General features: G+C 45.4%; 1 protein-coding gene across 2 annotated transcripts in view; it reads right to left on the bottom strand.

The window, feature by feature from the left end:
- CACNA2D3 (calcium voltage-gated channel auxiliary subunit alpha2delta 3) overlaps positions 1-27,803 on the bottom strand; it is a 1,028,076-nt gene that overhangs the window by 520,617 nt on the left and 479,656 nt on the right. For both annotated transcript variants that reach the window (XM_066350330.1, XM_066350329.1), the window contains exons 6-8: positions 17,200-17,331; positions 8,014-8,074; positions 7,760-7,910 (exon numbers count right to left, since the gene is read on the bottom strand). In XM_066350330.1, coding sequence (XP_066206427.1) covers positions 7,760-7,910; positions 8,014-8,074; positions 17,200-17,331 — 344 coding nt within the window. The remainder of the gene's footprint in view (positions 1-7,759; positions 7,911-8,013; positions 8,075-17,199; positions 17,332-27,803) is intronic.

The following is a 27,803-nucleotide window of genomic DNA, read 5'->3' as shown; positions in this document are numbered from 1 at the left end:
CAGTTGGAGAGAAGTGTTTCACCAGTAGGCACAGGCAACTGTCTAAGTACCCGAGACAGAAATCACCAGGCTGTGTGGCCACACACTCTCCCACTCTGTGCCACTCTCTGAACCCTCTTGGTGACCTGGGTCCTTGACAGACCTGGAGCCAAGACAGTACAACTAGCTTCCTGCCAAATCCTCTCCCAGAAGGCATGGCCAGGGAAACCTTTGTTCCTGTGCTTGCTCAGTGAATAGGGACGAAACTCCTGCCTTATACCAGGGACATGAAATAACAGCTAACGTTCCCCCTGATCATCATGGTGGCATGATCAGGAACCACTTTTTCCCCTGTTTTCGTTAGTAAAAGAATAGGTTCATTATATCTGAAGATAATGTCTGCTTTCCTTTTTATAATAAAAAGTGCTTATCTGTGATGCTGCAGTGGTCCATTCAAAAAGAAAAGTAGGTTTCGGATAAACCCTTGATCTTCTTTAGGTGTGAGACTACATCCTAGTACTCTTTTCTTGCAGAAACTGCCCCTCCCTTGCCTCTGTGCCAACCACCAGATTCTGTGCTGATCCTCTTTTCCTTCCTGCTGCCCAACCTCTGTAAGCATTCCCTACACCTCCCATTTGAAAGGTACAGTACAAGCCTCAGTGAGAATTTTAACGATGATCTAAAATAGGAAAGGCAAGTTTTAAGTGCATTAAATGAATGGCCAGAACGTTTTAGAGAAGGATCTGAAAACAAAGAACAAATGGGTTGGACTCGCCCACTGAGATCCACACAGGCTCCAGCGTTGTGTGCAGTCGTGTCACATGCTGGCTTGTGTGAATCACAGCCCTGAGACCAGAGTGGGGGACAGCTGACTGTGGGCTCTGGATGAGGGTAGGGACTATGAACACTGTTTAATTTTAGAAGCTGGACTGGATCAAAGAGAGCAATGGCACTCTTGGGACTAACAGAAGATCATCAGTTGCCTAAAAAGGAGAATGAGCAAAGACCTAAGAAGGGAAAAAACTTTAAGGGACACTCTTAACACACCCTCCAGACTCCTGCCATGTCTTTTTGTCTCCAGGACAGATCCCAATTCCGCTCCATGGCTGACCGGACTTGTTGGATATGGCCTGACCCTCTCAGTCCAGTCCTATTCTTTCCATCAGTACCCCCATCCACCCACTCCGCCTCCTCTGTTCACCCCAACCTCGATACGTCCAGACACTGAACTCCTTTCAGTCATCCGACCAATTCTGCACCTCCTGGGATGGAAGAGGAGATAATCAGCCTGTAAATACTACTGTTCTTGATCCTCCTCCCTCCTGCCCTACCTCATTGCACATACCGGGCTATCCTAAAGTGCTCACTCACTCATCACTTCTGCCAACGAGCGGTCACTGAGTCTGAGTTGGTCACCTGCCCCAGCCCCGTGCCCTCGCAGCCCTCACTGCCTCCCTCCCAGACCGCACTGGCCACTCTCCTGTGCGCGCCTCTCCCTGGCTGGCACCACACCAACACTCACAAACAAAGCATCAAGGTCCACCAGGGAAGACGCTCCGCCTTCACTAGCTACAAAGACAGTCCCAGTACTTACCTGTTAACACTCAATAGTTTTTGTAGACTGAATAATTAGATCAAAGAAACAAAGAGGCAAAACTGTAGAGTTTACAGATAAAAAAAGAACAAAGCCTAGGGGGGGAAATGTTGACAGAGACAAAAAAAAAAAAAAAGATGAGAATCTCTACCACCTTCAAAAAACAGATAAACAAAAAGTAAAGGAAGTGAATGAGTACGTTTTAGAGAATCCTAAATCCCACAAAAAAATCCACGGAATTAACACACTGGCATGCTCATCCAATATGAGAAAACTGGTGTGGAATTAGGTTAGGTATTTTGATGGTTTTATTGGAGCACTTTTGATTAAATAACCTTTAGAATGAAAATGTGCAGGGATTATGTAATGAAGCAGATGAGCCCACAATATTTTCACCAACACAAGGAGTCCCAGGGATCTTTTGCACTACAAAAGCTTCTTGTATAATTTAAAACACGACTAGACGTAATGAGTAGGATAGAACAAATGAGCAGTGAAAGACAATACCATCCTCTTACTTTTAATACGGAATCGATTACTTTAAAAAGCAAATCCACAGCAGGCAAAGCACTGGAGAAATGGTTTTAAAGAAAATTCTGCAAATTAAAACCAGGGTATCAGAAAGTTCTGGGTTGAACTAACAAATGATGCTCTTCTCTGTTGCAGGAGGAGGCATTTAAATTGATTTCACAATATCAGCCCAGTTAATGCTGTATTCATTGAATGCATGGCTTTAGACTCCTGTAAAATCACTTTTCAAATTTCAGCATTGTACAGGGCTGAATTAGCACCCTCATTTTTATGATAATATTGTTAATTTAATGCATAGCTTGAAGTTTGACTTCAAAGTGAATCAGAAAAATATGCCTTTTCTCTTGTCAGAGACATCTCTCTTCATGCACCAGTGGTTTGACCTTAAATTTTAACTTCGAATGCACAAAATCTCTCTCATATTTCAACTATCTTTTTTAATTCAATCATTTAGTTCATCAGTCTTAGATAAATTTTGTAATACCCTGCCCATGAACACTAAAATCATTTTTTACATTATCTTTTCATGTTTATTCTCTAGAAAGAACTAAATTAAAAGCTTTTCAATAAAATACATAAGATGCATTTAACAATGAACTTAATACAAAAACGCAAACATGCAAAAAAATGACTGAAATGGCCAGGAAAAGCCTGTTCTACTCCTTAGGTCTCTCTGCTCCCTTCCTCATCATGAGACTAAAAATCAAAAGGCCATGATGAATTAGATTTGTTCAAACAAAAACCTACATTGCACAAGGGCTTCCAACACTGAAAGTGAAGATTGTTTTCTTTACTTTCTCTCTAAAATACTGAAACGTCTCCTCAAATATCTACGCAGCAAGCAAGAGAAAGCTGACAGTGCAACGAAAGGTGAAATAACAATGTCCTCTCCCGGAAATGAAGCCCAGCCCACAGAGCAGGCTGCTCACGCTGGCAGGGTGTTCCGGACGGAGTGTCACATATTCCACCCCCTTGCACTTACAAGAGCCTGCAGTGGGTCTGCCTCTAGACAGAGGCAAGTGACCTTTTTGAACAGAATATAGAAAAATTTACACCACATTACTGGAGCAATTTTGCCCCTATGGAAACAGAGGAAGGTGGTGGAGAAAATGCAACACAACAAAACACCAGCACAATTCAGCAAGGCAAAATTGGTCAAATACACTTAGGGTTGGAAGGACACCTCAAAGGAATGAAAATGAAGATTTGCCAATTGCAAATCTACTATTAAAACCCCTCAAAATGTTGGTGTTATGAACTGAGTATCTTTGTCCCCCTTAAAGTCCTATGTGGAAGCCCCAGCTCCCAATGTAGTAGTATTTGGAGATGGGACATTTGGGACATAATTATGTTTAGGCGAAGTCATGAGGGTGGATCCTTTGTGAAGGGATCATGCCCAGAGGCGGATTAAGGTCGGTTGAGGGACCAGGCACAGAAGAAAATATTGGGCCCCTTACATTAGAAAAAGAGTAAAGTTGGGGTTTTGTGGGGCCCTTCAGAAGCTGGGGCCCAGGGCGTGCATCCAGTATACCCACTGTTAAATCTGCCTCTGAGCATGTCCTTGTAAGAGGAGACATGAGAGCGCTTGCTCACTCGCTCTCTTCCTGGCTCCACGAGCACATACAGAGAAAAGGCCACTTGAGTAACAGAGAGAAGGTCACTGTCTCAGTCAGAAAGGGAAACCAAACCCTACCTAACCTTGATCTTGGACTTTCCAACCTCTAGAACTGAGTAAATATATTTCTGTTGTTTAAGCCAGTGGTTTTCAACCTTTTTATACTTGGGGATCAGTAAAAATAGAATTATTTTGGGGACTGCTAAGGCAGAGATCACTCAGCAAAAGCAAATTCAACTAAGATCATTGGGTTTATAATCATACAACGTAGGGTAGTTAACTCTTTTGCAGACCGACACAAAATTTCTGGTGGACCAGTCTGCAAACCTGTAGTCAAAAAACACTGGTTAAGGCCACCCGGTTGTATTTTGTTACAGAAGGTGGAGCTAACTACTATAGTTTCTAAGTGTGTAAACACCACCCTACTTAGTGGACATTCCAGTACCTAACTATGTGCACACCCTTTGGTGCAGCAATTTCACTTCTAGATTTTACTCAATAGAAGCACAGCCAACCCTGCAAAAAATATATGAACAAGTCCATTTACTGCAGCATTCTTGAGTGGAAAAGAGATCAGTAACAGCGTAAGCTCATCAAAGGAAAATGGATTGAAAAAAATCACTGTCAACTACAGATTGTAAAATGTCCTGCTTTTCAAATACATATGAGTATAAAAGTTGCTGAATATTCTATAAAATGTTATTCTATTTTTTGTGGAAATATTACGTATATTAATGTATATTTCTGAATTGTTTAAAATTTTACATGTGTTGCCTACATTAAAATAAATCAATGTGTAAAAGTTATTGTTAATTAGCAGTTCCGTTTGTTACTTTAGGCTTTTGATATAAATCTGCTAACATATTTAATCTATTCCCTTATTCTTTAGGGGAACAGAATTCATGATTTTACTATAAAGGCTTCAAGTAAAAATGTTCAGAGCATCTTTCTAGTTATTGAAATAATTATGCAATAGTCATTTTTTTTTTTAGGTAAGAGGAGGGGGGATAGTGAGACAGACTCCCACTTGCAACCCAACCAGAATCAACCTGGCAACCCAGTCTGGTGTCAATGCTTGAATAAACTGAGCTATTTTTAGCATCTAAGGCTGACACTCAAACCAATAGCAAGTGCCTGAGGCTGACACTCAAACCAATCCAGCAACTGGCTGTAGGAGGGAAAGAGAGAGAAAAGGGGGAATGGGAGGGTGAGAGAAGGAGGTGGTTGCTTCTCCTGTGTGCCCTGACTGGGAATCAATGCTGGGACATCCATATGCCCTAGGTGGGAAGAGCATAGCCCCAGAGTGGATCCCAGTCGGGGTGCATGTGGCAGTCTTTCTCTCTGCCAACACTCTATCCACTGAGCCAGCAGGCCAGAGCTAGTTTTAAAGCTGATCATTAATGTTGAAAACTAATAAACAGATAAACAGATGTATAGAGAAGGTCAATGGGACTTCTAATGGATTTCTTTATATAAAGGACAATTTGGGGTAAAAAAAATAATTTTTTCCTTAACTGTTCTATAATAACTGGCATATCTACTTTTAATTATCTTAATCACCCTCTCTTCATTATTGAGTTGACACTGTTTGTATGTCTTAATGAACTTACAGAGATTATTTCAATCGATTGGTTTTGTTAACAGAACAATAAATCCTTACAGATAAAGGATTCGGGCTGTAATTAGTTAGTTCTTCTTATTATGCAAATTTCTAATACTTCTGTAATGAGTAATTAAAGATTAATAAGAAAGATAGTCCCAAATTAGTTGCTTCCTATATCTAAATGCTTCAGGATGTGTGAGGATCAGCCACATTTACATATTCTCAAGGAGGCTGGTAACCAGAGCAACCTCTCTTGATTTGCAAAGGCAAAGTTCCATCTGAAAGTCTTCTTGGGAAGAACTGTGCCCCTGGTCATGGAGTTTCACAAGAAGGTGGCAGAGGGCTCAACTACATGCTCTTCACTTCTGCTCAGGAAGCAGGAGAAGGACCCTGACTGGCTGGCTCAGTGGTAGAGTGTCGGCCAGTATGTAGAAGCCGCGGGGTTTGATTCCTACTCAGGGCACATGAAGTGACCATCTGCTTCTTCACCCCTCCCCCTACCCCTTCTCCTTCTCTCTCTCTCTCTTCCCCTCCTGCCATGGCTCGATTGGTTCTAGCGAGTTGGCCCAGGGTGCTGAGAATGACTCTGTGGCCTCTGCCTCAGGTGCTAAAAATAGCTCAGTTACCAAGCAACAGAGTAATACCCTAGGTGGGAAGAGCATAGCTCCAGAGTGGATCCCAGTCGGGGTGCATGTGTCAGTCTTTCTCTCTGCCTCCTCTCCTCTCACTGAATAAAAGGAAAAAAAAGAAGGTAAAGCCAGACAATTCTGAGTCCTCGTTGTGCCACCTTTGCTGGCTATGTGACCTTAAGCCAGTCATTTCTACCTCTTGGTGCTTTTGTCTCCATGCTACTTGGCACAGAGGTGGGAGAAAATCCAATGCGATAATTCACATAGGATATGCAGCTGGGGCTGGCACACACTATGCACTCTGTGAAAGGCAGCTGCTGGCATTATTCATTCAATAAATACTTAAACTCCTAGTATTTGCCAGGCACTGCCCTAGGCATTGAGGGCAATGAATGAAGAAGACTAACCCCTGCTTCCATGGAATGTATGATTCTCTTCCTTTTCCCTTTCTTCTTTAGGTCTTTTTAAATTAAGAAGCTATAGAGTGTGGAGCCCTATGGTTGTGTCTCTTGGCTCAGAGTTCCATCAGAAGCACACACGGACAGGACACTAATTCAAGCAATCCTCTCTGCAAACCCCATGTCCTTTAAACACCCTGTCCTCTGGCTAGAAAATAAAAGTGGGTGCCTGTGCAGAAGGCTGACAGAAATAGGCTCCCTTGAGAACACATTCTGCTCAGGGGATCGGGGGTGCCAGGCCGACCACAGTAATAGCGTTCTCACAGCATGTCCGCCCCACTCCTCAAAAAGCACCCTCCCACTGCCCATGGCCTCCTGTGCACTGGCTCAGGCAGGTAATTGGGAGCAGCCCTTTGGGTGATGTGACTGTATCAGTTTCACTGCTGGTGGGCTGAGGCTCAGACTCGGGCAGTTTGTCCCAAGATGCATGGTCATATGCGGCAGAACCAGGATTCAAAACAAAGCCCCATTCCCAAAGCCAAACTGTGCCCTCCTCACCACATGGCCTCCCCATCCAGCTACAGCCACTCCCCGTCCCAGAGAGAGGGGATGATGCAAAGCACTGGTGGTCCCATGCAGGAGCGCCTAGTTAAGTACTTACGGAGAAGAAACAAACTCATTGTGGCTACAGTCTTTGGAAAAAGAGTGAGAGGGACTGGGGACATGACGAGAACCACACCAGTGACCTGGGAGGACAGGAGAACAACTGGAGATGAACAGCTGTGTCGGTGCTCCTTCCAGAGAGGATGTCACTGTCCAGGCTGGGCCCCTGGGACCCCCTTCCCAGGATTGGGACCTCAGGCAAGTCACTGTCACTCTTCCTCTAAACAGTCTCATTTGAGAAATGCCCAGCCGTCCACATGACCTAGAGCTGCTGTGAGGAACCCGGCCAGCGTGCACAGGAGGAGCAGAGGAAAGGGCACCCCGAAGGCACTTCAGAAATGCCGCTTTTGTTCTGTGAGTCTGCAGCTGCTGTCCACAGTTTAGTCACTTTATCGTCATGATTGATATTACTATCATTGTCATCAGACTAACCCAACTTAAAGTTAATTTCCATATGAGAAAACAGGTCTCATTCTGACAAGGTTGGCTCCCCAGGAAAACCAAGTCCTGCGTGACTCTTTCGGATGAGAGCACCTGTCTGCGTGGTCAGGAGGGAACGTGCTCAGTGCATTCCTGTCTCCCATAGCCCCTCCGACATCACGACTCAGTGAACTCACAGGTCACTCACCACTCCTCATCCTGGGCATCTAATGCTCTGATATAAAAGTGGTAAGAATGTTAACCATTACTACTAAAAGATCAAATGAACCCAAAGTGCACAGAAAGCACAAAAACAGCCACACTCACAGCAATTATGTTGAAGAAGTCATCATCCCCCAGCGTGTCCAAAATAGATGAGACCGTTTGCTTTGCGATAGTTAGACGAAGACCTTTCATGCTGCCACTAACGTCAACTAAAATGACCACGTCTTTAGGAGAAGTCGCTGCCTGGATATACCTAGGTCAGGAAAAAATAAAGTAAAAAAATAAAATAAAATGGCTTGAACCTCTCTGCAAGTTTTCTTTTTTAAAAAGAACCAAGAGGTTTGACCATTTCTTACCATTTTCGGTTCCTGCAGTCAAATGCAATAACTCCATTCTCATCTGGTTCCCATTTAATCCCTAGAAGAAAAATGGAGTTATTAGAAACCCAGAAACTTCAAATATTTATTCATAGCATTTCAAGGCTGCTCTGCTTTGCTGACTGAATGGACAGGGTGAAAAATCACATGCAAAGACCAACCCCAGAGCTCATCCTCTGCTCCATCACCCACGAGGGGCAGGCGCTTCAGGGCTCACCTCTGCAGCCAGACAGCCTGGGCGTACGTGCTGCAAGACCCAATCTGGAGTGGTGACATCTTGAGTAAAGTGCTGTCCATCAAGAAAGGACATGACTCCAGCCCCTTCCCGTGGCCAATGATGAAGTCAGCCAAGGTCATTTCTCACTGTCCCTCAAACTGCTGGACCTGGGGGCTTCATTCATAGATTTCTGGGCGGAGTTGGCCCCCATCCCTGGACCCGGGTAAGGAAATGTCTACCGCATAGCAGGAAACAATCATTTGATATGCTGCTATCTCAGAATACACACAGGTCTGTTCTTTCCCGACTCCTATTTTTAGAATCAGGAATTTTGGTTCAGTCTTCCACACCAAAATAAAATAAAATGCCCCTGATCCTGCTGTACAATGAAGTTCAAATTTCAGGCTTTGTGGCCTGGAGAGTTTTCCCCACGTATAAAATGGGAGCCAGCACCCCTAGCCTCGTGGTATGCAGACTAGTCAGGATGTGTCCAAGGTCGACATTCTCTATTTACAACTTAGTTTTTAAGAATAAAATTTGCCTGACCAGGCGGTGGCGCAGTGGATAGAGCATCAGACTGGGATGCAGAGGGCCCAGGTTCAAGACCCCGAGGTTGCTAGCTTCTGTGTGGGCTCATCTGGTTTGAGCAAAGCTCACCAGCTTGGACCCAAGGTCTCTGGCTTTAGCAAAGGGTCACTGGGTCTGCTGAAGGCCTGCAGTCAAGGCACATATGAGAAAGCAATCAATGAACAACTAAGGAGTAACAACAAAAAACTAATGATTGATGCTTCTCATCTCTCTCTGCTCCTGTCTGTCTGTCCCTATCTATCCGTCTCTCTGACTCTCTCTCTGTCTCTGGAAAAAAAAAAAAAGGAATAAAATTTCACTTAGGCCCCTGCCGGTTGGCTCAGTGGTACAGCATCAGCCTGGTGTGTGGAAGTCCTGGGTTTGATTCCCAGCCAGGGCACATAGGAGAAGTGCCCATCTGCTTCTCTACCCTTCCCTCTCTCCTTTCTCTCTATCTCTCTATTCCCTTCCTGCAGCCAATATTCCATTAGAACAAAAGTTGGCCCAGGCACTGAGGATGGCTCCACGGCCTCCAACTCTGGCACTAGAATGGCTCTGGTTGCAATGCAGTAATGCCTTGGATGGGCAGAGCATCACCCCCTAGTGAGAATGCTGGGTGGATCTCAGTCAGGAGCATGAGGGAGTCTTTCTGTCTGCCTCTCCACTTCTCACTTTGAAAAAATACAAAAAATAAATAAATAAATAAAATTTCACTTAAAAAGAAAAGTGCTGCCTAAGAATAAGATAAAAAAATTATTGCTTTCAACCAACAGTGCCACTCAGAGATAGAGGATTTGAAAACAGACTTTGGAATTAAGAAAATTGGAATAGAAATATTATTTTTATGGGGAAAAATGGTGATTCATAATGTAACATTGAGATTCTCCTTTTCAATGAATAACTGCCATCTTTCTGGACCACACTGGGCTAATAATAGTCATGTGTTTAAGGTAATACCCCCAACTTATTACACAGATAACTGAGATGGCGGTTTGTAATCCAAAGAGTCATTTTGTTCTGTCTTCCTTGTACCTATATTTCCCACCTGCAAATGTGCCTAATTTAATGAGTTCTCTGTAACAAATCAGAAAAAAAAAAGTATGAGAAGCCACTGCCAACTGAAGGCCATTAGGTAATGAAGATAAAATAAAACTGACATGATTTTGTACACTGAGGGACAAGAATGCAATTTGTTTTAAAAACATCTGACACACGGCTTTGTATAAAGCCAAGTATAGCTAGAATCACAGCCTTGACACATAATGCAATTATATCCGTGGGGAGGCTAGGTAATGTTCCAATTTGTAATTCCACAAAGAATTGGTTTGAGTCCAATATAAAGAGAATTTATTTTTTAATATGTTGACTCGTGGTAGGCGTTCAACGGGTGATTCTTGAACTGAATTGTGGGTAGTGTTCTGAGACAACAAGCGTATCTGGTCATCCTTCACCCCACCCCCACTCTTCCATCCATCCTCCCCATCGCCAGTGCTGCCCAGGAGGAGGACACGTGCATGTGATTCTCTCCCACACTCCCACCTTCAGGCTAGGGCCTGGGGAAAGGAATTAGTGACCAAGCGTGCTCTCCTTTGAATTGAAATCATTTCCTTGCAAATGGGCTTGTAACTCCTTCCAGGCACTCTGACAGCTGATGGACATACAGCAGTGACTAAGAAAGATGGGCCCAGCCTCTCTTGCCTTCAGAGAGCCTCACATTTAGCAGAGAAGCAGACGCTAGATAAGAATTCACAAGAACTAGAGTTACCAAGAAGTACCTGAAGCTGTGTTAGTGTGTTTTTTAAAATAAATGTTTAATTTATTGATTTTAGAGAGAGGGAGGTGGGGGTTGGGGGGAGAAACATCGATTTGTGATTCCACTTATTGATACATTCACCGGTTGCTTCATGTATGTGCCCTGACCGGGAATCAAACTGGCAACCTTGGTGATGCTCTAACTATTCCAACTAACTGAGCTACTGAGCCAGGGCCTCATAATTTCTGGAAGTTCCAACATGCCTTTGGGGACCCCACCCAGGCTGGATGGGGCAGGAACGTGAAGTCTGGAGGAGTGAAGCAGCTCAGCAGACTCGGCTGCCATTTACCCTTCCCCCTGAGGCTCTCGGGGCTCAGTCAGCAGCATCAGGAATTGCTGGCCTGCCTTCCTCCGCTTTCAGGGCACAGGGTCTCTGAACATTCAGCATATCCCTAAATGAAGCTGAAAATATTGTCAGAAACTCTCCTGTAAGTCAAGTGCTCAAATCTGATTGAATATAAAATATTGTGCAACATTCCTATATCCCATAGTTTGTCCCCAAAAAGTCATTAAAACTAACATTAGGCCCTGGCCGATTGGCTCAGTGGTAGAGCGTCAGCCTGGCATGTGGAAGTCCTGGGTTCGATTCCCGGCCAGGGCATGCAGGAGAAGTGCCCATCTGCTTCTCCACCCCTCCCCCTCTCCTTCCTCTCTGTCTCTCCCCCCCCCCCCCCCCCCCCCCCGCAGCCAAGGCTCCATTGGAGCAAAGATGTCCCGGGCGCTGGGGATGGCTCCATGGCCTCTGCCTCAGGCACTGGAGTGGCTCTGGTCGCAACAGAGCAACGCCCCGCAGGGGCAGAGCATCGCCCCCTGGTGGGCGTGCCGAGTGGATCCCGGTCGGGCACATGCAGGAGTCTGTCTGACTGCCTCCCCGTTTCCAGCTTCAGAAAAATACAAAAAAAACAAACAAACTAACATTAGAGGGAAATTAATTTCATCCAGGATAACATGTGACTTCACATTTAGAGAAGAGCCTCATACAACATCATCTGAAAGTCAAGTCACAGGCTGCCACTACAATTTCAGCAGCAAAAAGGCTTGACTGCCCAACAGAACTAAGAGCTATATCAAAGAATACAATAAAAATCCAAATATCTTTTGGCCTCTGTAATGATTTCTTCTTGGCTCTAATCTCCCCTTTTCAAAATCTCTACCTCAACAATGGGTGTCGGAATCCGTTGCTTTCCTCTCCTTAGTGCCAAGTCTTTTTCATAAATCTTCCCGGGCCCTGCCAGCGACACCCAAGCCACCTTCTCCACCCACCATCTGCACACACACTATCGTGCTGCAACCTGGGCTTCCCTTCCCTGCCAGAGAGCACACAGCCCAGAAAGATGCAGAAAGAAAGGGAGGACAATCAAGGGGAGCAGATGGGGTTTCTCCCTAATGTCCAATTCCTTCCTCAACAAATAGCTTTTACTTGGGCCCAACTCTGAAGTTTAAATGAATACCTCCCAGTATACCTTAGATCTAAAATAGCTGGTCTATAATGAAATACTAGCTCAACATGAGCTGAACTGTAGTCAAACTGTAAAGTGTCTTCTGAGACACTGGCTATGCATTCCTCCAGAGGAAAGAAAAGAAAAACAAATCTCCTTCATCCAATGAATGCCATCTTCCCTAACAATCTCTTGAGAAATCATTCATCATGATAAATGAATGTCTCAAGATTTGCTATGAAAACTAAAACTATGGTTTTCATTCACCAGTGGTAACACTGAGCTGGTCAAGGACAAGAACTCTAATGTCAACTACACGCCACCGGCTGCTGAACCTGAGCTGGGGAGGACGACAGGCAGGAGACAGCACGAGGCCAAGCTGCGCACGGAAACCACACTTGATGCATTTCTACTGGCCCATGGCTTGTACGAGTGCAAACCTGCAGAGAACTCCTCACTTAGCCATCGGTCTTCCTCCTCACGTCTGTCCTGTGAACCAGCTTTCCCCTTCAGATGGCACAGAAATCATAATGAAGACAAGAAAGTCAGTTTCCCTTGTGATCCTGAGCCTTCTACAGGCACTTCTACACCCCTGAGCTGTGGCTCTGGAGTGCTGACAGTCTGGCAGGGGGGAAGGAACAGAGCTCCTTATCATCATGCATACATTCAATTAGTGTCTGTGCTTGAACAGACAGGATCAGTCTATGACAGACAGACACTTTTCTCTCGATACAGTTAAGGACAATTATACAGAATTGTAAGTCAGCCATATCATTTTGGATATAGGCTAAGAAGCGGTCAGAACACGAAGGATGGATTGGCACTTGTGGCCCCACCCAGGGAGAAATGGGGACCCCACACAGTTGTAGAATAATGAACTTGATGAGGGAGCAATGGGGGTGAAAGGGACCATGGCACTATACTGCGGTTATGCCAATTCCCTCCTTGGTCACTTAGTGCCACTGGACTGCAGCCAGTGACCCGCTTCCCACTGTTTCTGAGGCGGGAAGGCTGCTACTACCAGTGTGATGGGGACAAGAGATTTTATGGACTTTGATCCACTGAGTGCTATATCCATTTAACAAATACATTCTGAGGACCTACAATGTGTTATTCTCGGGGTTGATAATAAATGGTGGACAAAACAAATGTCTCTGTCCGCCCAGAGGGGTATCCCAGTAAAGGAGACGGGATGGAAAGTCCGATGGCACAGGGCTGTAGGCCAGACTTCATATTTAAAGAATACGAACTATCATGAGAACAAAGAAAGAAAGAAAGAAAGAGGTGACTGAAGTATCAGCACCATCACCAACTCCCTTTTACCCTAGTGGTGCATTCGGGTTAGTCAGGTAACGTCTAACCTCCATTTCCTCATGTAAAATGGGGATGAGAGGAGCTCCAGCTCCTAGAATCACGGTGAGGACTACATCAGGCGATGCTGTACAGGCATCCAGTAGAATGGACCCACTATCACTGTCATCAGCACGGCCGTCAATGTTCACAGCACTCCCGAAGTTTCCCAAGGATGAAAGTGACATAATCAGAGCTACGAGGAGCCCTGGCCGAGCCTGCCGAGCTCTGAGGCCCTGGCCTCGCACTGTCGGTGTCATTTAGAAGAGCTTCTCTGTAGCTCCCTGTTCAACGAGACCCTTCTGCAATGCAGGCAGTGAAAGGTGATGCCAGTAGTACCTTGAAAACTGAGTATCAGACTATTCAAGTCTTTTCCTACAGTTATACTGTTTAACATAATAGCTACTAGCCCCATGTTGCTATTTAATTTTAAATTTAAATTAAGTTAAATAAAATTCAAATTTTAATTCCTCAGTCTCACTAGGCACATTTCAAGTGCTCAACAGCCACATGGGATTAGTGGCTACCACATTAGATACTGTAGACATAGAACATTTCCACCATCACAGAAAGCCCTTGCAGAAACACAACAAAACTGTTGCACATGCTCACAGCACATGAGTGGTGCTCATGGAGGCTTACGTGAAGTTATGCAGAAATGGACAACTCCATCACAGGTGTGCTACTAGCTGACTCAAATCCTCCTTCTGGTGAGTCTGCTCCCACCTCCAGAAGGCGGGATTGGTGCTCCTTTTCTGGGATCTCCAGCGCCCTACTTCCCCTGCCCTGGCATGAAACACACTGGACCACGAAGACCTGTTCACTTGTCTCCTACCCTGGTGGTCCCTGCCCAGTCCTTTAGGTGTCCATTCCGGGCAAGGCCACAGTAGTCCTCCTGACCCCCATGGTTTCAGATGACTGGCCCTTCTTACTGTCCAGTGTCCCTGGCTTCTGTCTGTGGGCCTGTGACCTCCTTGGCCTTTCATCCAAGCTCCTGAGACTGATGTTCTCTCTGCCCCAGGATCATAATGGAGGAGCAATCCTGCAACCTGCAGCCATGCTCCCCATCACAGGAGGTCACCTGCCCGGTGAAGCAAGGTCAGGAGACAGGAGGGCGGAGATGAGGCATGAAAGGAAGTCTAGCTGTGCTGCAAAACAGCACCACCGCTGGGTTTCAGTTACACGAGCCCGATAAACGTGGTCCTTGCTGGAGCTAGCTGTAACTGGGTTTCTGTCACATGCAATCTGAATCCCTGAAGAACACATGTCCCAACAAGAGGGAGCAACACACGGGTGGAGACCTTTCCTGTCTCGGTTACCACTTTATCCTCAGGGCCTCACACAGAGCTCCACACAAAGCAAGAACTCAAGGGACACTCTCGTAAGAATAAAGAAACACCCCTTCCACTTAATAACACTCATGCTTAGCACTGATTTATACTATTATACACTAAACGTGGAGAGCTACGTCCTGAAGAGAAAGACCTCCTGGCAAAGAATGCTCAGGGATTCCTTTTCCAACAATCACGTTACATCTAGGAGACCAGAGCTGTGCTCTCTGTTCAGAACTAAGCACTGAGTGACCCCATGGTATTTACTGGAGCAATGAAACCCTTTGGGGGACTGTGACCTGTGTATAGTAACTTTAAAAAGATGCAGAAATTTTACAAAGTCAAAATTGTGCTACAAAAGTCATAAAAGAACTCTTAAGTATTTCTGAATCAACTGTTCTGACTGATAAAAACCTTATATGTAATTAAGCTCTCTTCTATTAGGATTCTCTTTTATTACAGACTGAATGTCTGCATCATACCTGTTCCCCTCCCACCCCCATTCATATGTTCCCCTCCCACCCCCATTCATGTTCCCCTCCCACCCCCTTACTATCCTATTTGATTGTATTAAGAGGTGGAGCCTTTGGAAGTAAATTAGGTTCAAATGAGACCATGAGGGTGGAACCCGCATAATGGGACTAGTGCCTTTTTAGAAAGAGCAGGCAACACCAGAGCTTCCTTTCTGTGTGAGGACTCAGGTGAAGGTCCTGAAAGCCGGAAAGAAGGTTCTTACCAAGAACCAAATCTGCTGGTACCTGGATCTTGGCCTTCCAAGCCTCCAGAACCGTGAGGAATAACTGTCTGTTGTTTAAACTACTCAGTCTATGATATTTTGTTATGGCAGCCTGAGATGACTAATTTCCTCATGACTCTAGTTTCAGAACTTCCTGCTGGTGGAGACAAGAGATCATCTGTCGTTTCTTCTTATCTGCTCTACCTTCATCCAAATGCCACATGGTAAGATGTCCTTGTGACTTCCTCAGTGTAACAGCCACCCACCATGCTCTCATTTCAGCAACATCTGTGTTAAATTTACTCTCTGCTGAGTGTATCAAAGCAAACTGCAATTTGGTGATACTGGCACTTTAATAGACCACTGTTTGTCATAACGTTATCTTTTAATAAGATACTTATTGTTTAAATTCCTGTGAGCTCCAGGAGGAACATGCCTGCCCTGATGAACACAGCTCTTGGGAAACATTGAATAATCTGCCAGAGCAGACCTTGGGCAGGCAAGTCTCCAGGGACAGATGCCGTGTGCAAGGCAAACAACTCCTTGAGGCGGAGGCTGGCAGGCTCTGTGCCTCCGAGTGCGAAGACATCAGGTGCCTAGCCTTACTTAATGAAAACATAAAAGACTCCACTTAATTGCTCCAAGATTATGCAGGGTGTTTTTTTCCTTCTTTTAGGTTGAGCTTGTTAATTTGTACAGCTGTGTTGTTGGCACAATTGCAGCCTCGAGTCCTGTTTTCACAACTTCTAAGCAAAATTAAAACTTCCCTTTTTAATTAAAATTCAAACCTAACCAGAATTAAATTCCTATTGCAATGTAGAGGCCTGGGGAGGTCCCAGAATGAACACCTGTTCCCCAGGCAAGGTGGCCAAACTCTGACAAACGCACTCATGTGAAAGTGCTGTTGGTGGCCCTCACGATGGGTTACTGACTTCAGTGGTGCTTCGGCCCTTCCCACCTCTTCTTTTGAGGGCAGTGGGCTCAGGAGTGGGGAAACTCAGTTCACATTTTCCATTTCTTCTCCTTCCAGTCAGAATTTAACTCTGTCCAATTATGACTCGTTTCTTTCCCTGATTATAATAATAGTAGCAATAATAATAAAAGCAAATGCTTGTCCAGAAAGTTTAAATATGGCATGTTTCAGACCCCAAATCCCCACTTTTGGCAGCTCTATGAATTACTGAATGGAGAAAGATCCTGGTCCAATGCCTGGTGCACGCTTGCCCCTGGGTGTGCCCACGCCACACTGCCATTCCCGACCTGCACCTGACAGCAGATTTAATAGTTTCTTTTAATTGAACTATAGTTGACATGAAATATTAATTAGTTTCAGGTGTACAACATAGTGACTCGACATTCAGATATGTTATGAATGATCGTGATGTGTCACCGAGCAGTTGTGACACTACTACCAACTGTGTTCCCGTGCTGCGCATTACACCCACGACGGACCTACTTTCTAACTGGAGTTCAGTCCCTCTGAATCCTCTTCTCCTATTTTTCCCATGCCCCCACCCCTCCTCTCTGACAACCATCAGTCTGTCCTTTGTATCTTCAAGTCAGTTTCTGTTTTGTTTTGTCTGTTCCTTTGTTTTGCTTTCAGAGCCTTCTATGTTCTCCTAAGAAGGGAGAAAAATTTTAACCCTGAACCTTAAAGAAAAATATTACATTTTCTTTCATATGAATCATAATGCTCCATGCAGGACACTCACCTGGATACTGCCTAAAAAAGCCCTTTGCGCTTCCAAAGTACTGCCATATGAGAGACGGGTCACGGTCGAAGTTATCCACAAAAACTTTGTTTAGGGATTCAGACCAATAAACACCATTGACAATTGCAGGGTCTGAAAAGAGAGAGAGAGAGAGAAAAGAGGATGTTACAAAGCAAGCAACACAGGCTAGAACCTGGCTGGCATCTCACGTGGCTCGCAGTTCTCAGCATGAGGTCTGTCTTGCAGAGAGCTGTGAAGAAAGTTATAGCTCCTGGAAATTCCACAATAAAAGCTTCCCCGTCCTGCCCTAGCTCTCCATGCCCCCCAGGAGTCTCTACCCACGCTTCTTTACAAAAGCAAATCCCCTCATTTGTAACTTTCAGTCCTGCATTCCCCCTTGGTTCTGAGACAGCAAAGACACACCCTCTTCGCGTTATTTTCCACTTTTCCTCCTCCTGAGTCAGAACTCAGCATTAAGAAGAAAAAACATGTTTTTTCTTTCCTCACCGCTATTACCTCAGCCAACATAACTTCATTCAAATTCGCTCCACTTCAGATTTAGAAGTTTGCTTTTTTAAAAACAAAATAGATAAGTAAATTGGAATTGTGTAACTAAATCTCTCTACTTCTTTTTGTTCAGCAGGTGTGAGCTCCTGAGGGAAGGAACCACCTTGCGTTGCTGTTACTGCTCTGAGTAATCCATACTCCAGCAATGTATGGATTGATGAAGAGATGGGTGGATAGATGATTAAAACCAGATTACAGGCCCTGGCCGGTTGGGTCAGTGGTAGAGCGTCGGCCTGGCGTGCAGGAGTCCCAGGTTCGATTCTCTGCCAAGGCACACAGGAGAAGCGCCCATCTGCTTCTCCGCCCATCTGCTTCTCCACCCCTCCCCCTCTCCTTCCTCTCTGTCTCTCTCTTCCCCTCCCGCAGCCAAGGCTCCATTGGAGCAAGGATGGCCCGGGCACTGGGGATGGCTCCATGGCCTCTGCCTCAGGCTCTAGAATGGCTCTGGTTGCAACAGAAGCGAAGCCCCAGATGGGCAGAGCATCGCCCCCTGGTGGGCGTGCAGGGTGGATCCCAGTCGGGCACATGCGGGAGTCTGTCTGACTGCCTCCCCGTTTCCAGCTTCAGAAAAATACAAAACAAAAAACAAACAAACCCAGATTACAAACAACCATCTATTCTTCTGCACTGCTGTCCCATAAGCAGATCTCTCTTCCTCACCATTGGGAGCCCAAAGATAACCCCTTGCCCTTTGTCCATGGGCAAAATGAAGGGCAAAGACATAGAGGGAGAATAAGCAACATTTCCCGCAGGGTGGAAGCCGGGCGGAGCAGAGGACGATCTGTGACTGTCCACTTTTTGTTGTTTTCACCTCTGAAGCTCCTGTTTCTAAATGATGCCTGCAGCGTGCAGCAACAGTCTGTTCTAAGAGGGGAAGTAACTGCCTGGTCCCAGGATGATGAGGGTGAGAATAATAACAGGATGAACAGATTAATCATTAGGAAATGGAGGGGAACCTTTGAGTCCTTCCTGTGGTACAGACACTGTGCTTATCACTCTCCTCTCACCCCACCTCAGCCCTCCAAGACAGGCTACCCTCCAGACTACACAACTGGAAATTGAGCAAAGAAGGTTAGGTTCTTTCTTAGAAGCGCCTGCTAGCAAGGGACAAAACCTCAGATCTCTGTTCTCCATATTTGCAAAATGGGGATAACAGTGCCCACCATAAAAGGCTGTTTTGGAAGATTAAAAAAAAGTGGGCAGAAAAGGACTAATGGCAAAGGCATTCAACAAAGCCATCAGTGGACATATTCCACTGGCCTGGAGTGCCACACCCACACCAGAGCTCCCCGGGGACTCCAAGTCACAGCAATGCCACTGTTGAATCCTAACCCAAAGATTTCTCTGTACTACACAGATGAGGGGGTGAGGATAGGTTGGGTCACCCCGGTCCTCAAGTCTCATGGCAAGACAATGAGGTAAATAATGTTAGAAAGGTTCATGGAAATTGGGTACAATGACAGACACACTCTAGGGCACCCACACCCTCCCCCACACTGTCTGCCCTTTGCCAGCTGGCTGTCCCCAACATGTGCATCTGACCCAGTGGGCAGACACGGCAGCCTGTCTCATTGTCTTACCTCTGGCTGCCTTATTTTTTCAGATCACTTCATCAGATTCAATAGGCAATTGGGATTCTGACTCTCATCTCAAGGGTAAGTGTTCTAACTCTTGTGAACCATAATAACCACTTCACAGGCTAGGACAGTAAAAATGACCAATTCAACCTTCTACCATCAAGTAATTTTAAGAAGGACTTTGTCTTTACCATCCTGGAAAATGGAGCCCTTTATTGTTCCTGTCCATGCTTGACAATGATTATTCTGACTCACTCTCTGCTACAAAAGCCCCTTAAATTAATCCACAAAGATGCAAATACAATAATGACACTGAAAAACCTATGGTTCTTGCCTTCTCCATCAATGGCTTCAATTATATCAGTGTCATATAAAAACCTTCCACAATTAGAGGCAAAAATTCCAATTCACTAGCTAACTGTCTGAACATGTTAAAGAGTCAAACAGTTTCCAGTTAGACAATTCTTTTTCTTGAGTGTGGTTTCTTTGGGGGTGGTAAAGGCTGTTCATGCTTCCAGGCAGTCCTGGAAACTTACATCATCACCTGAGGAACTGTGAGGATATTCAGAAATGCAAAAAGAATTGTAGGGTTCTAGGGATCACTTCACCCACTTCATTTGGACATGAAATCTTACTCTGAAATTATGCCTCCTCAAGAGAAGGGGGCTTCAATTTTCATAGGGCCTGGGGAACCAGAAAGAAGAATCACTGAAAGATTTGATCCATTTAAAGTGGGGACTGTGTTGCACACACCCATTTGCTCAAATATTTCAAATAACACTTCCTCTGGCTTGTAAAATAATCACAGTAGATTGATTTTACAAGCTTGCTTAGCAAGCAAAACCACAGAAAATCTTGAATTGTTGTCTATTGTTATCATCATGTAGGAGACTGGAAAAAAAAACACCCCAAAATGATGACATTATTAAGTGGAGCATTCATCTAAATATTTGGGTTTAAAAAAAGACTTAAGATAAAATGGTTTTCCCACTGCACTGCCAGAGGCAGAAGTGAAATAGGCCAAAGGGCCATGCACGCCACGTGCCCCAGACCCAGCCCTTCCCACCGTTCACTGAGGAGGCGAGCATCGCATGGCCTGGACCGGCACCCCCACTGAGGAGGCGGTGAGCATCGCATGGCCTGGACCGGCACCCCCACTGAGGAGGCGGTGAGCATTACATGGCCTGGACCGGCACCCCACTTGATGTTCCACCTGTGGTCGCTGAGCAGATCTGTTTTACGATCACTCGTAAAAATGATAGCATCCTCATTGGTAGCAGGCTTACCTTTTCCCTTGTTTTGTGTTTCATTTCAAAACTTGTTTAAAAGCCCCCCTTTTGCATCATTTAGGATTTTCAGAGAGTCTTAGATTAATATGAGCTTCAGCTTGCACTGCTACCCTTCATCTTCTTAGGGGTTTAATACACTGTATTAGCTTCTTGTGGCTGATATAACAAAATACCACAAACTAAGTGGCCTAATATAATTTATTCTGGAGGCCAGGAGCCCAAAGCCATGGTGTTGGCAGGATGGGCTCCTGGAGGCTCCGGGGAAGACTCTGTCCCGTGCCTCTTTCCCAGGCTCTGGTGTTTCTCCTCCATCCGTGATGCTTCTTGCCTTGTAGATAGACGCACCACTCCACTCCCCACCCCATCTCACATGGCCTGTCCGTCTGGGCTTCTATGTCAAATCTCCCTCTCCTTGTTCTTTGAAGAAACCAGCCATTAGATTTAGGGTCCACTCTAAATTAAAGATGACTTCTTCTGAAAAACTTTAACTTATTTCTATCTGCAAAGGTCCTATTTCCAAAATAGGTCATCTTTGCAGGATGCCCAGGGGGCGGGGCTCACTGTTCGGCCAGTACAGGTACTTGCACTCTCCTACTCATCCTACGATATACCCATTTTCCATAGTTGGTGCATATTATTTTCTAAACCTGAATTTAATAAATGCAGGCTTTTTACCCTGCAAAGGGTGTTTAAAAGCCTTGCCCCTTTTTTCTTTATGTAAACAATTCAGATTTTTACATCTGCATTGTAATTTTATGAACTCCCTGACCTATGTTAATGAGTCCTATCTATAATACACAAAGATGGGTTAAAATAATTTTCCTTAATGTCTAGTGTATGTTCAGCCTTCTGTGTTCAAAAATGTGAACTCCACATAACATGGTCACTTCATCCAATGTTCCTGTCCCTTCCACATCCACTTATTATTCATATTGGTCAACATGAAGCCCAAGAATAGAAGTTCTGCTTCCTACTTCCTCTATCTTTTGAGAGATTAAATCACCTCTGATGCCAGTCAGAAAGTTATCAGATGTTCAGCTTTCAGTAAAACAGAAAGAAGACTAGCAGATGTTCAAAGAATAGGGTCTCACACCACCTCTGTGATCAATTTGCAATTTGTATCTGAAAAGCATCTCACACATACCTGATCTGTCTTCGTAATGTATCATATAAGCCATCCAAAAAGTCACCTTTGCAGTTTCCTTCTTTTACTTCCACCCAGATAACTGCTCTTCCCTGTGGCTGGCACTTGCTACATGAGGTCACCTGGGATTACAGATGGCCACCACTCTCTCTGCACAACTTTCACAGGCATTTGCACAACTTTCCATTTTAGTTTGGTATCTCTGAACAAGAAGCCCCTCTTGTCATCATATTTCAGCTGGCAAGTGTCACCTCCAAGTCCTGCCTGAGACGATAAGCCCCTTGGGTTCAAGCAAATCAATAGATGTAAGCACTTAGCACAGCTGCTGGCACAGACAAAATGCTCCAAATAGTGGCCGTTACTTATTCTGTGCATCAGTCATGAGTAAGGTCTCATGAGGCGCTCCCACTTTCACCCCTGTTCCCCACAGTAGGTGTCACCGGGCAGCACCCTCACAGTGCTGCAAACCAGTGTGGATCAGGCTTAGGAGCTGGACTCCCAGGTTTGAGACTTCATTCAGTACCTGTTAGCTAATGGCTCTGGACTTGTGATTGAACTTTGCTGAGACCAGTGTCCTCATGTAGAAGGACATAGAACAGCCCCTCCCCCAAAGGCTGCTCAGAAAAAGCACATAAGTTGGAAGGTCTCCATAACTATCAGCAGGAACTTCACTAGTCACAGGCAATTCTGTGGTGAGCCCCCAAACCCAACCCCTAAGACTGCAGGTGAGGCTGTACCTAAGTCTCTTCCACCCTTCCTCAAATGACCAGGCAAGGCACTCTTTCATTCATTTGATCATTCAACAAATATTATTGAGCATCTGTTCTAGCAGGCATTCAGCAGTGAACTAACCATGAAGCTGACATTTCAGTCTGAGGAGGAAAGAAAACGGACAAATAAATGAGAACTCCAAATAGAAACGGGTGTAAGAAAGACAATGAAAAGGAATGGCAGGCTTGAGAGTCACTTGTATGGAAATGAAGAAGGGGAGTTACCCAAACTGGGGAGTCAAAGATGACCTCTCTGAACAGAGAACTGAATCCTCAGTAGGCATTAGCTCAAACATGCCTTGGCCAACAAGAGATTTCTAGGCAGAGGGAACAGCAAGCTCAAAAGCCCTGCACTGGGAAGAAATGGTGATGGGAGGAGCCGCAAGTCAGAGAGAGGCACAAGATGGGCTGGGAGGTGCAGGGGTCACGGTGAGCATTTGAGCAGATCAGCAGTTTTCTGCCAAGCAGACATTTTTAAGAACATAATCTGGGCTCCACTGGCACCATGCCCATCACACTTTTATTCACAGTCCCCAAATCAAGTCGTCTTCCTTCAGCAATCTACAGCAAACACAGCCGGCTGCCTCTTCCCAGGACACCCTTTCAAGCACCCAGGATCTTCATGGATGTCTTCATACTTGCATTTCCTCTCCAGACCTCAGAATCATCAGATACGCACTGTCCTTTTCCTCAGTATTTCTTACTCTCCAGTGAACTGGCAGCACTATATTAATTTAAAGTTGCCATTTTCTACTACAAAATATGAGCCCATTTCTAGAGAATCTGAGTATAATATATTTGAGCAATTATAGGCTAAAATAGTATTAAAAACTACTGCTACCCACAAATTTTTTAATTGTTTGAAGAGACAGAGTTCAGGTTTGATTGAGTTTCTTGAAATGTGGACTTTGTTTTGTTTTTGTTTTTTAAAAAAAAGGTGTTTCCTGCCTTGAACAAGGCTGGAGGAAGGACTTCGGGCTTTTCTAAAGGTCTTTGAAAGTGTGCATCTCCTGAATACGACACTGCTCCCCGCACAGGGAGAGGCTTGCGCCTGTGCAGGAGTTTTCCCCGGCACCGCCTGTTGGATCAGATTCAAGAGGAAAATGGCTGGATCGTTTTAATGTCTCCCATTTCAGCAAGTAAATGACATCTCTCTCATTCATTCTAAGTAGATCATAGATTAAATGATGAATAGTTTCGATGCTAATTATCAAGTGCTTATATGTATTGGAAAATAGCCCTTAATGTGTGTTGAATTATAAAGTAGGTTTAGTCGCCAAACATTTACCCTTCCTCTAAACTTAGTGATGCATGAGATATTAAATGCAGGTTTCGCATTTAACTCACAAAACTGTAGCCAATTTCTGGCAGCCCTGGGACGAGAGGGGACAAGGAGGACTCAGGGCCCAGTGCTGAACCATTCTAGATGAAGTTGGGAGGCAAAACAAATGGTAAACATGCACACCTACCAGTCTGGCAAAGCTAGGGGTGCTCTGGACCCCTCAGCCCGATGCCTTAGTGTGCTAGACTTCAGGGTTCGTTCCCAAGTGGCATTTCACATGAGTGACTAAAGCCTTTTGTTTGTTTGTTTGTTTTGCCTTAAATATATGAACTTTAAAGAGTCCTCCTCCCTTAATATACTATAATTTTTGTGGAGAAATCTGCATTTCTTCCTTCTTGTCTCTCCTTATTCTCCTGGAATAAAGCATTCCAAGTCTTGTCAGAGACAGTAAGAAGAAGAAAATTATGTAGTAAAAATGAAAATAACGATGATGGTGATGATGACAATGATGTCGATAATGATGGCAGCAGAGACTATCATTTGTGAAACATTTACAACGCACCATGCAATACACAGGAGCCTGTCTACATAGACAAACTACTCCTCCTAGTCCTACTTTACAGACAAGAAAACTGATCCTTGGAGCATTGAAATCCATTGCCCAAGAAGATCACCCTGCCTGGTAGAGATTAGCTAAATTCCCTGTCTAAACTATTTGATGGAAGAAGATTTGAATGGAGGTCTTGAACTCTGTTTACTGCCAAAGAATAAGCAGGGGGCAGAAGAACAGGGTGGCTCTAAAGGTACAGTCTAGACACTATGTAACAGATGGCTGAGCAAGCTGTCTGTCCCTAGCTGTCCACAAATAAAGTGGGTGGTCTCTGGAGTGGGGGACTGGCATTAGGCCTTCTTTGGGCCCTGACATGGCACTCTGCCCCTGGTGCTTGGGGCATGTGAGTTGCAGGGGACATGGTGGGCAAGATGAGGTAATGCCGGACTAGAGCCTAGGCAAGAGCCCCCTAACTCATCCCTTCGGGATCTCTGCTGCAAAGCTGTCATTAAGGCTGTTTTGTCATCAGCATGTGGATTTCGGGTCTGCTTGCAGAGGAGGCATTGACCAGGCCCTAAAGTTTTGATGAAACACTCTAGAGCAATGGTCCCCAACATTTTTTGGACCACGGACCGGTTTAATGTCAGAAAATAATTTCACGGACCGGCCTTTAGGGTGGGACGGATAAATGTATCACGTGACCGAGACAAGCATCAAGACTGAGTCTTAGACGGATGTAACAGAGGGAATCTGGTCATTTTTTTAAAAATAAAACATCGTTCAGACTTAAATATAAATAAAACGGAAGTAATGTCAGTTATTTATTCTTTCTCTGCAGACCAGTACCAAATGGCCCATGGACCAGTACCAGTCCGCAGCCCGGGGGTTGGAGACCACTGCTCTAGAGTAAAGATAAGTACATATCAAGGGGCTTCTGATTCTACAGCATTCTATACATTGTAGTTAAGCTGTATTCATTAATGTAAACCGCCTCCTGTGATGTGTGATACTGCCCCACTCACTGAGTCTCCCAGGTGGTCTGTAACATAAAACCGAAGAACCAGAGCCTATCTCCTTCCTGAAGGTTTGCTCTAGTTGGAAGGGGACTAGGTTTATCGTGCACAGGTTTGGAGATGGGGTGAACACAGTCACCCTCGTCCCACCAGCATGTACTAGAATATCAATCTTGCAAGACCCTCACGGAGGCTCCCTGGGACTCATTGTTCTCCCAAATCTGTGCTAAATATCATGGCCAGCAGACCCACTCTGCTGCGGAACATCAGTGGTTCCTGCTGAGCAATCATGCAGAGACTGAACACAACTGCCTGGTGCTCCAAACCCAGGATCCTCCTCAAACCTCCGCCCCTCCAGCTCCCAACAGCACACACCCCTGTCAGCGCCCTGGCCAATCTCACTGAGGCTTTCCCTTTCTTTCTTCTAGTAATCATATTCATAGTAGCTATTACTATTACCATTGGGTAACCCACTTCCAGGTTATAAATCACGTCATATTTTCTAATATCCCCAAAAGCATTTAGCACCTATATTGGATGTAATATGCATTTATTCATCCATTCAGAAAACATCCACTGACTGTTTACGATGTCGCCAGGCACTGCATTTGCGGATAAAGCAGTGGGTGTAACCAGACATGGCCTTTAACCCTATGGAGTGTACAGTCCATAGGGGGGGTAGAGAAGCCACTAATTAACTAGTCACATGTAAAATTAGAGTTGTGATTAGTATAAAGGGCAGCAGGTGATACTAGGAAATAGGTTCTTGGGAAAGGTCTCTAATCCAGCTCAGGTCAAGCTGGAATCAGCAGAATGAACCAGCATTAAAGGGGGGAGGGGCAGGGTCTGGCAGAGTTTAAATGCCTGGGAGGCAGAGAGCAAAAAGGAGCAGGGTGAGAGCAAGAAGCCCCTGGAGGTTTGGAAGACAGGGTGGGTCCACACCTTCTCCAGTAGGAAAGCAATCAAGCAAAACAGCTCTGTTGGTTGGAGCTTTGTCCTGAAGCACAGAGGTTTCCAGTTTGATCCCCGTCAGGCCACATACAGTAACAGATGTTCCTGTCTCTCTCCCTTCCTCTCTCTTGCTAAAATCAATTAAAAAAAAAAAAAAAAGCAAAAGCAGGTGGCCAGGGTGGAGGGTGTATTTAGAGGCTCCTGTGGTTGCTCTGGGGGACACGATGGTGCCTGCACTAGGGTGGCAGGGCGAGGGACCAGTGCCCTCTAGACAGGACGCGCTCACCAAACACGAGCTGGTGCGGGCTTTCCTTTCTGAAGGCGGGGGGAGTCGGTCTCCTCAGCATCGTCCCAGCATCCAAGCCTGGAGGGAAGTACTCCAGAGGACCACACCATGGGGGAAGCAGCCCGAAGGGAGCCAGCATGTAATACAAATCTGTCAAGAGCCACAGGGAAGAGTTTGTCTCCAAAGAGCTACACTGTCACAGATTTGCTAGCACTAATTTTTCTGCGGTAGCAGTTCTTAGAATGGACTTCCCTCCCAGACATTCTTGCAGTGAGTCTCTAATTAATAGTGGTTATTCATTAGCAGCATGAGAGAATAAAATGATAGGAAAAGAATCCTTGACCACCCCCATTTGGGTGCGAGGCTCTGTTGCTGGTGCTGCTAGGTGCCCACACGACGCAGTGGCCCTGCACCCCTCATCCTGCACCATGCTCACCGCTCCTCAGAAGGCCTACACTGCATCTCAAGGATGAGGGAACCAAGGTCTGGTGAGGGGAAGACCACACAGCCAATCAGAAACCAGGCTGTCCTTGAACCTTCCTGGCTGTCCTGCCAGGAAGGCGGAGCTGCATAGAGATAAGGAGGAAGGGGCTCAGCCTCCCTGTCTCCAAATACACTCCCTCGAAATACAGCCAAATACACTCTTACCCATTCAGTCAACAAGCACCTAAAGCATGTCGGGTATCTGAAACCTTATCCTGGATCCACGGTGGGGGGGCACACAAAGGAGCCATTCTGGAGAAAACAGCTGTTATGACAAGTCGCACCAATAAAAGACAGCGCTCAGTTAGAGCATACAGAGCTGTCATACTTCAGTAAGAACCTATTCCTGAGGCTCACTCAGATAGTCTCCTCTCATTTCAACCTTTCACAGAGAGAAAGGAATTTAAACGGTCCTTCCTTCCATCTTCCGGACAGGCCTGGCTCCCAGTAAAATATGATTTTGTGAGCCTGCCATCTGCACTGATGCTATCAGCTTTTTATTGATATTTAATATAAACACAGCCCCGAGGCTAGCAGGTACCTTGACAGGGTCTGAAATATAATTGCCAGGGAACTGTACAAATGCGTGTAGCAATTAAAGGAGCTGTCAGGGATGTTGCTGGTGCGAAGACACAGAGCCGTGGGTTGGACGAAGGCAGCCGGTGCTGGGCGGGAGGCAAGGGAGCCCGTGC

Source organism: Saccopteryx leptura, chromosome 10, assembly GCF_036850995.1.
Source record: "Saccopteryx leptura isolate mSacLep1 chromosome 10, mSacLep1_pri_phased_curated, whole genome shotgun sequence".
NCBI lineage: Eukaryota > Metazoa > Chordata > Mammalia > Chiroptera > Emballonuridae > Saccopteryx > Saccopteryx leptura.
Note: the sequence above shows the minus strand (reverse complement) of the source record. Positions and strands in the feature narration are given on the sequence as shown.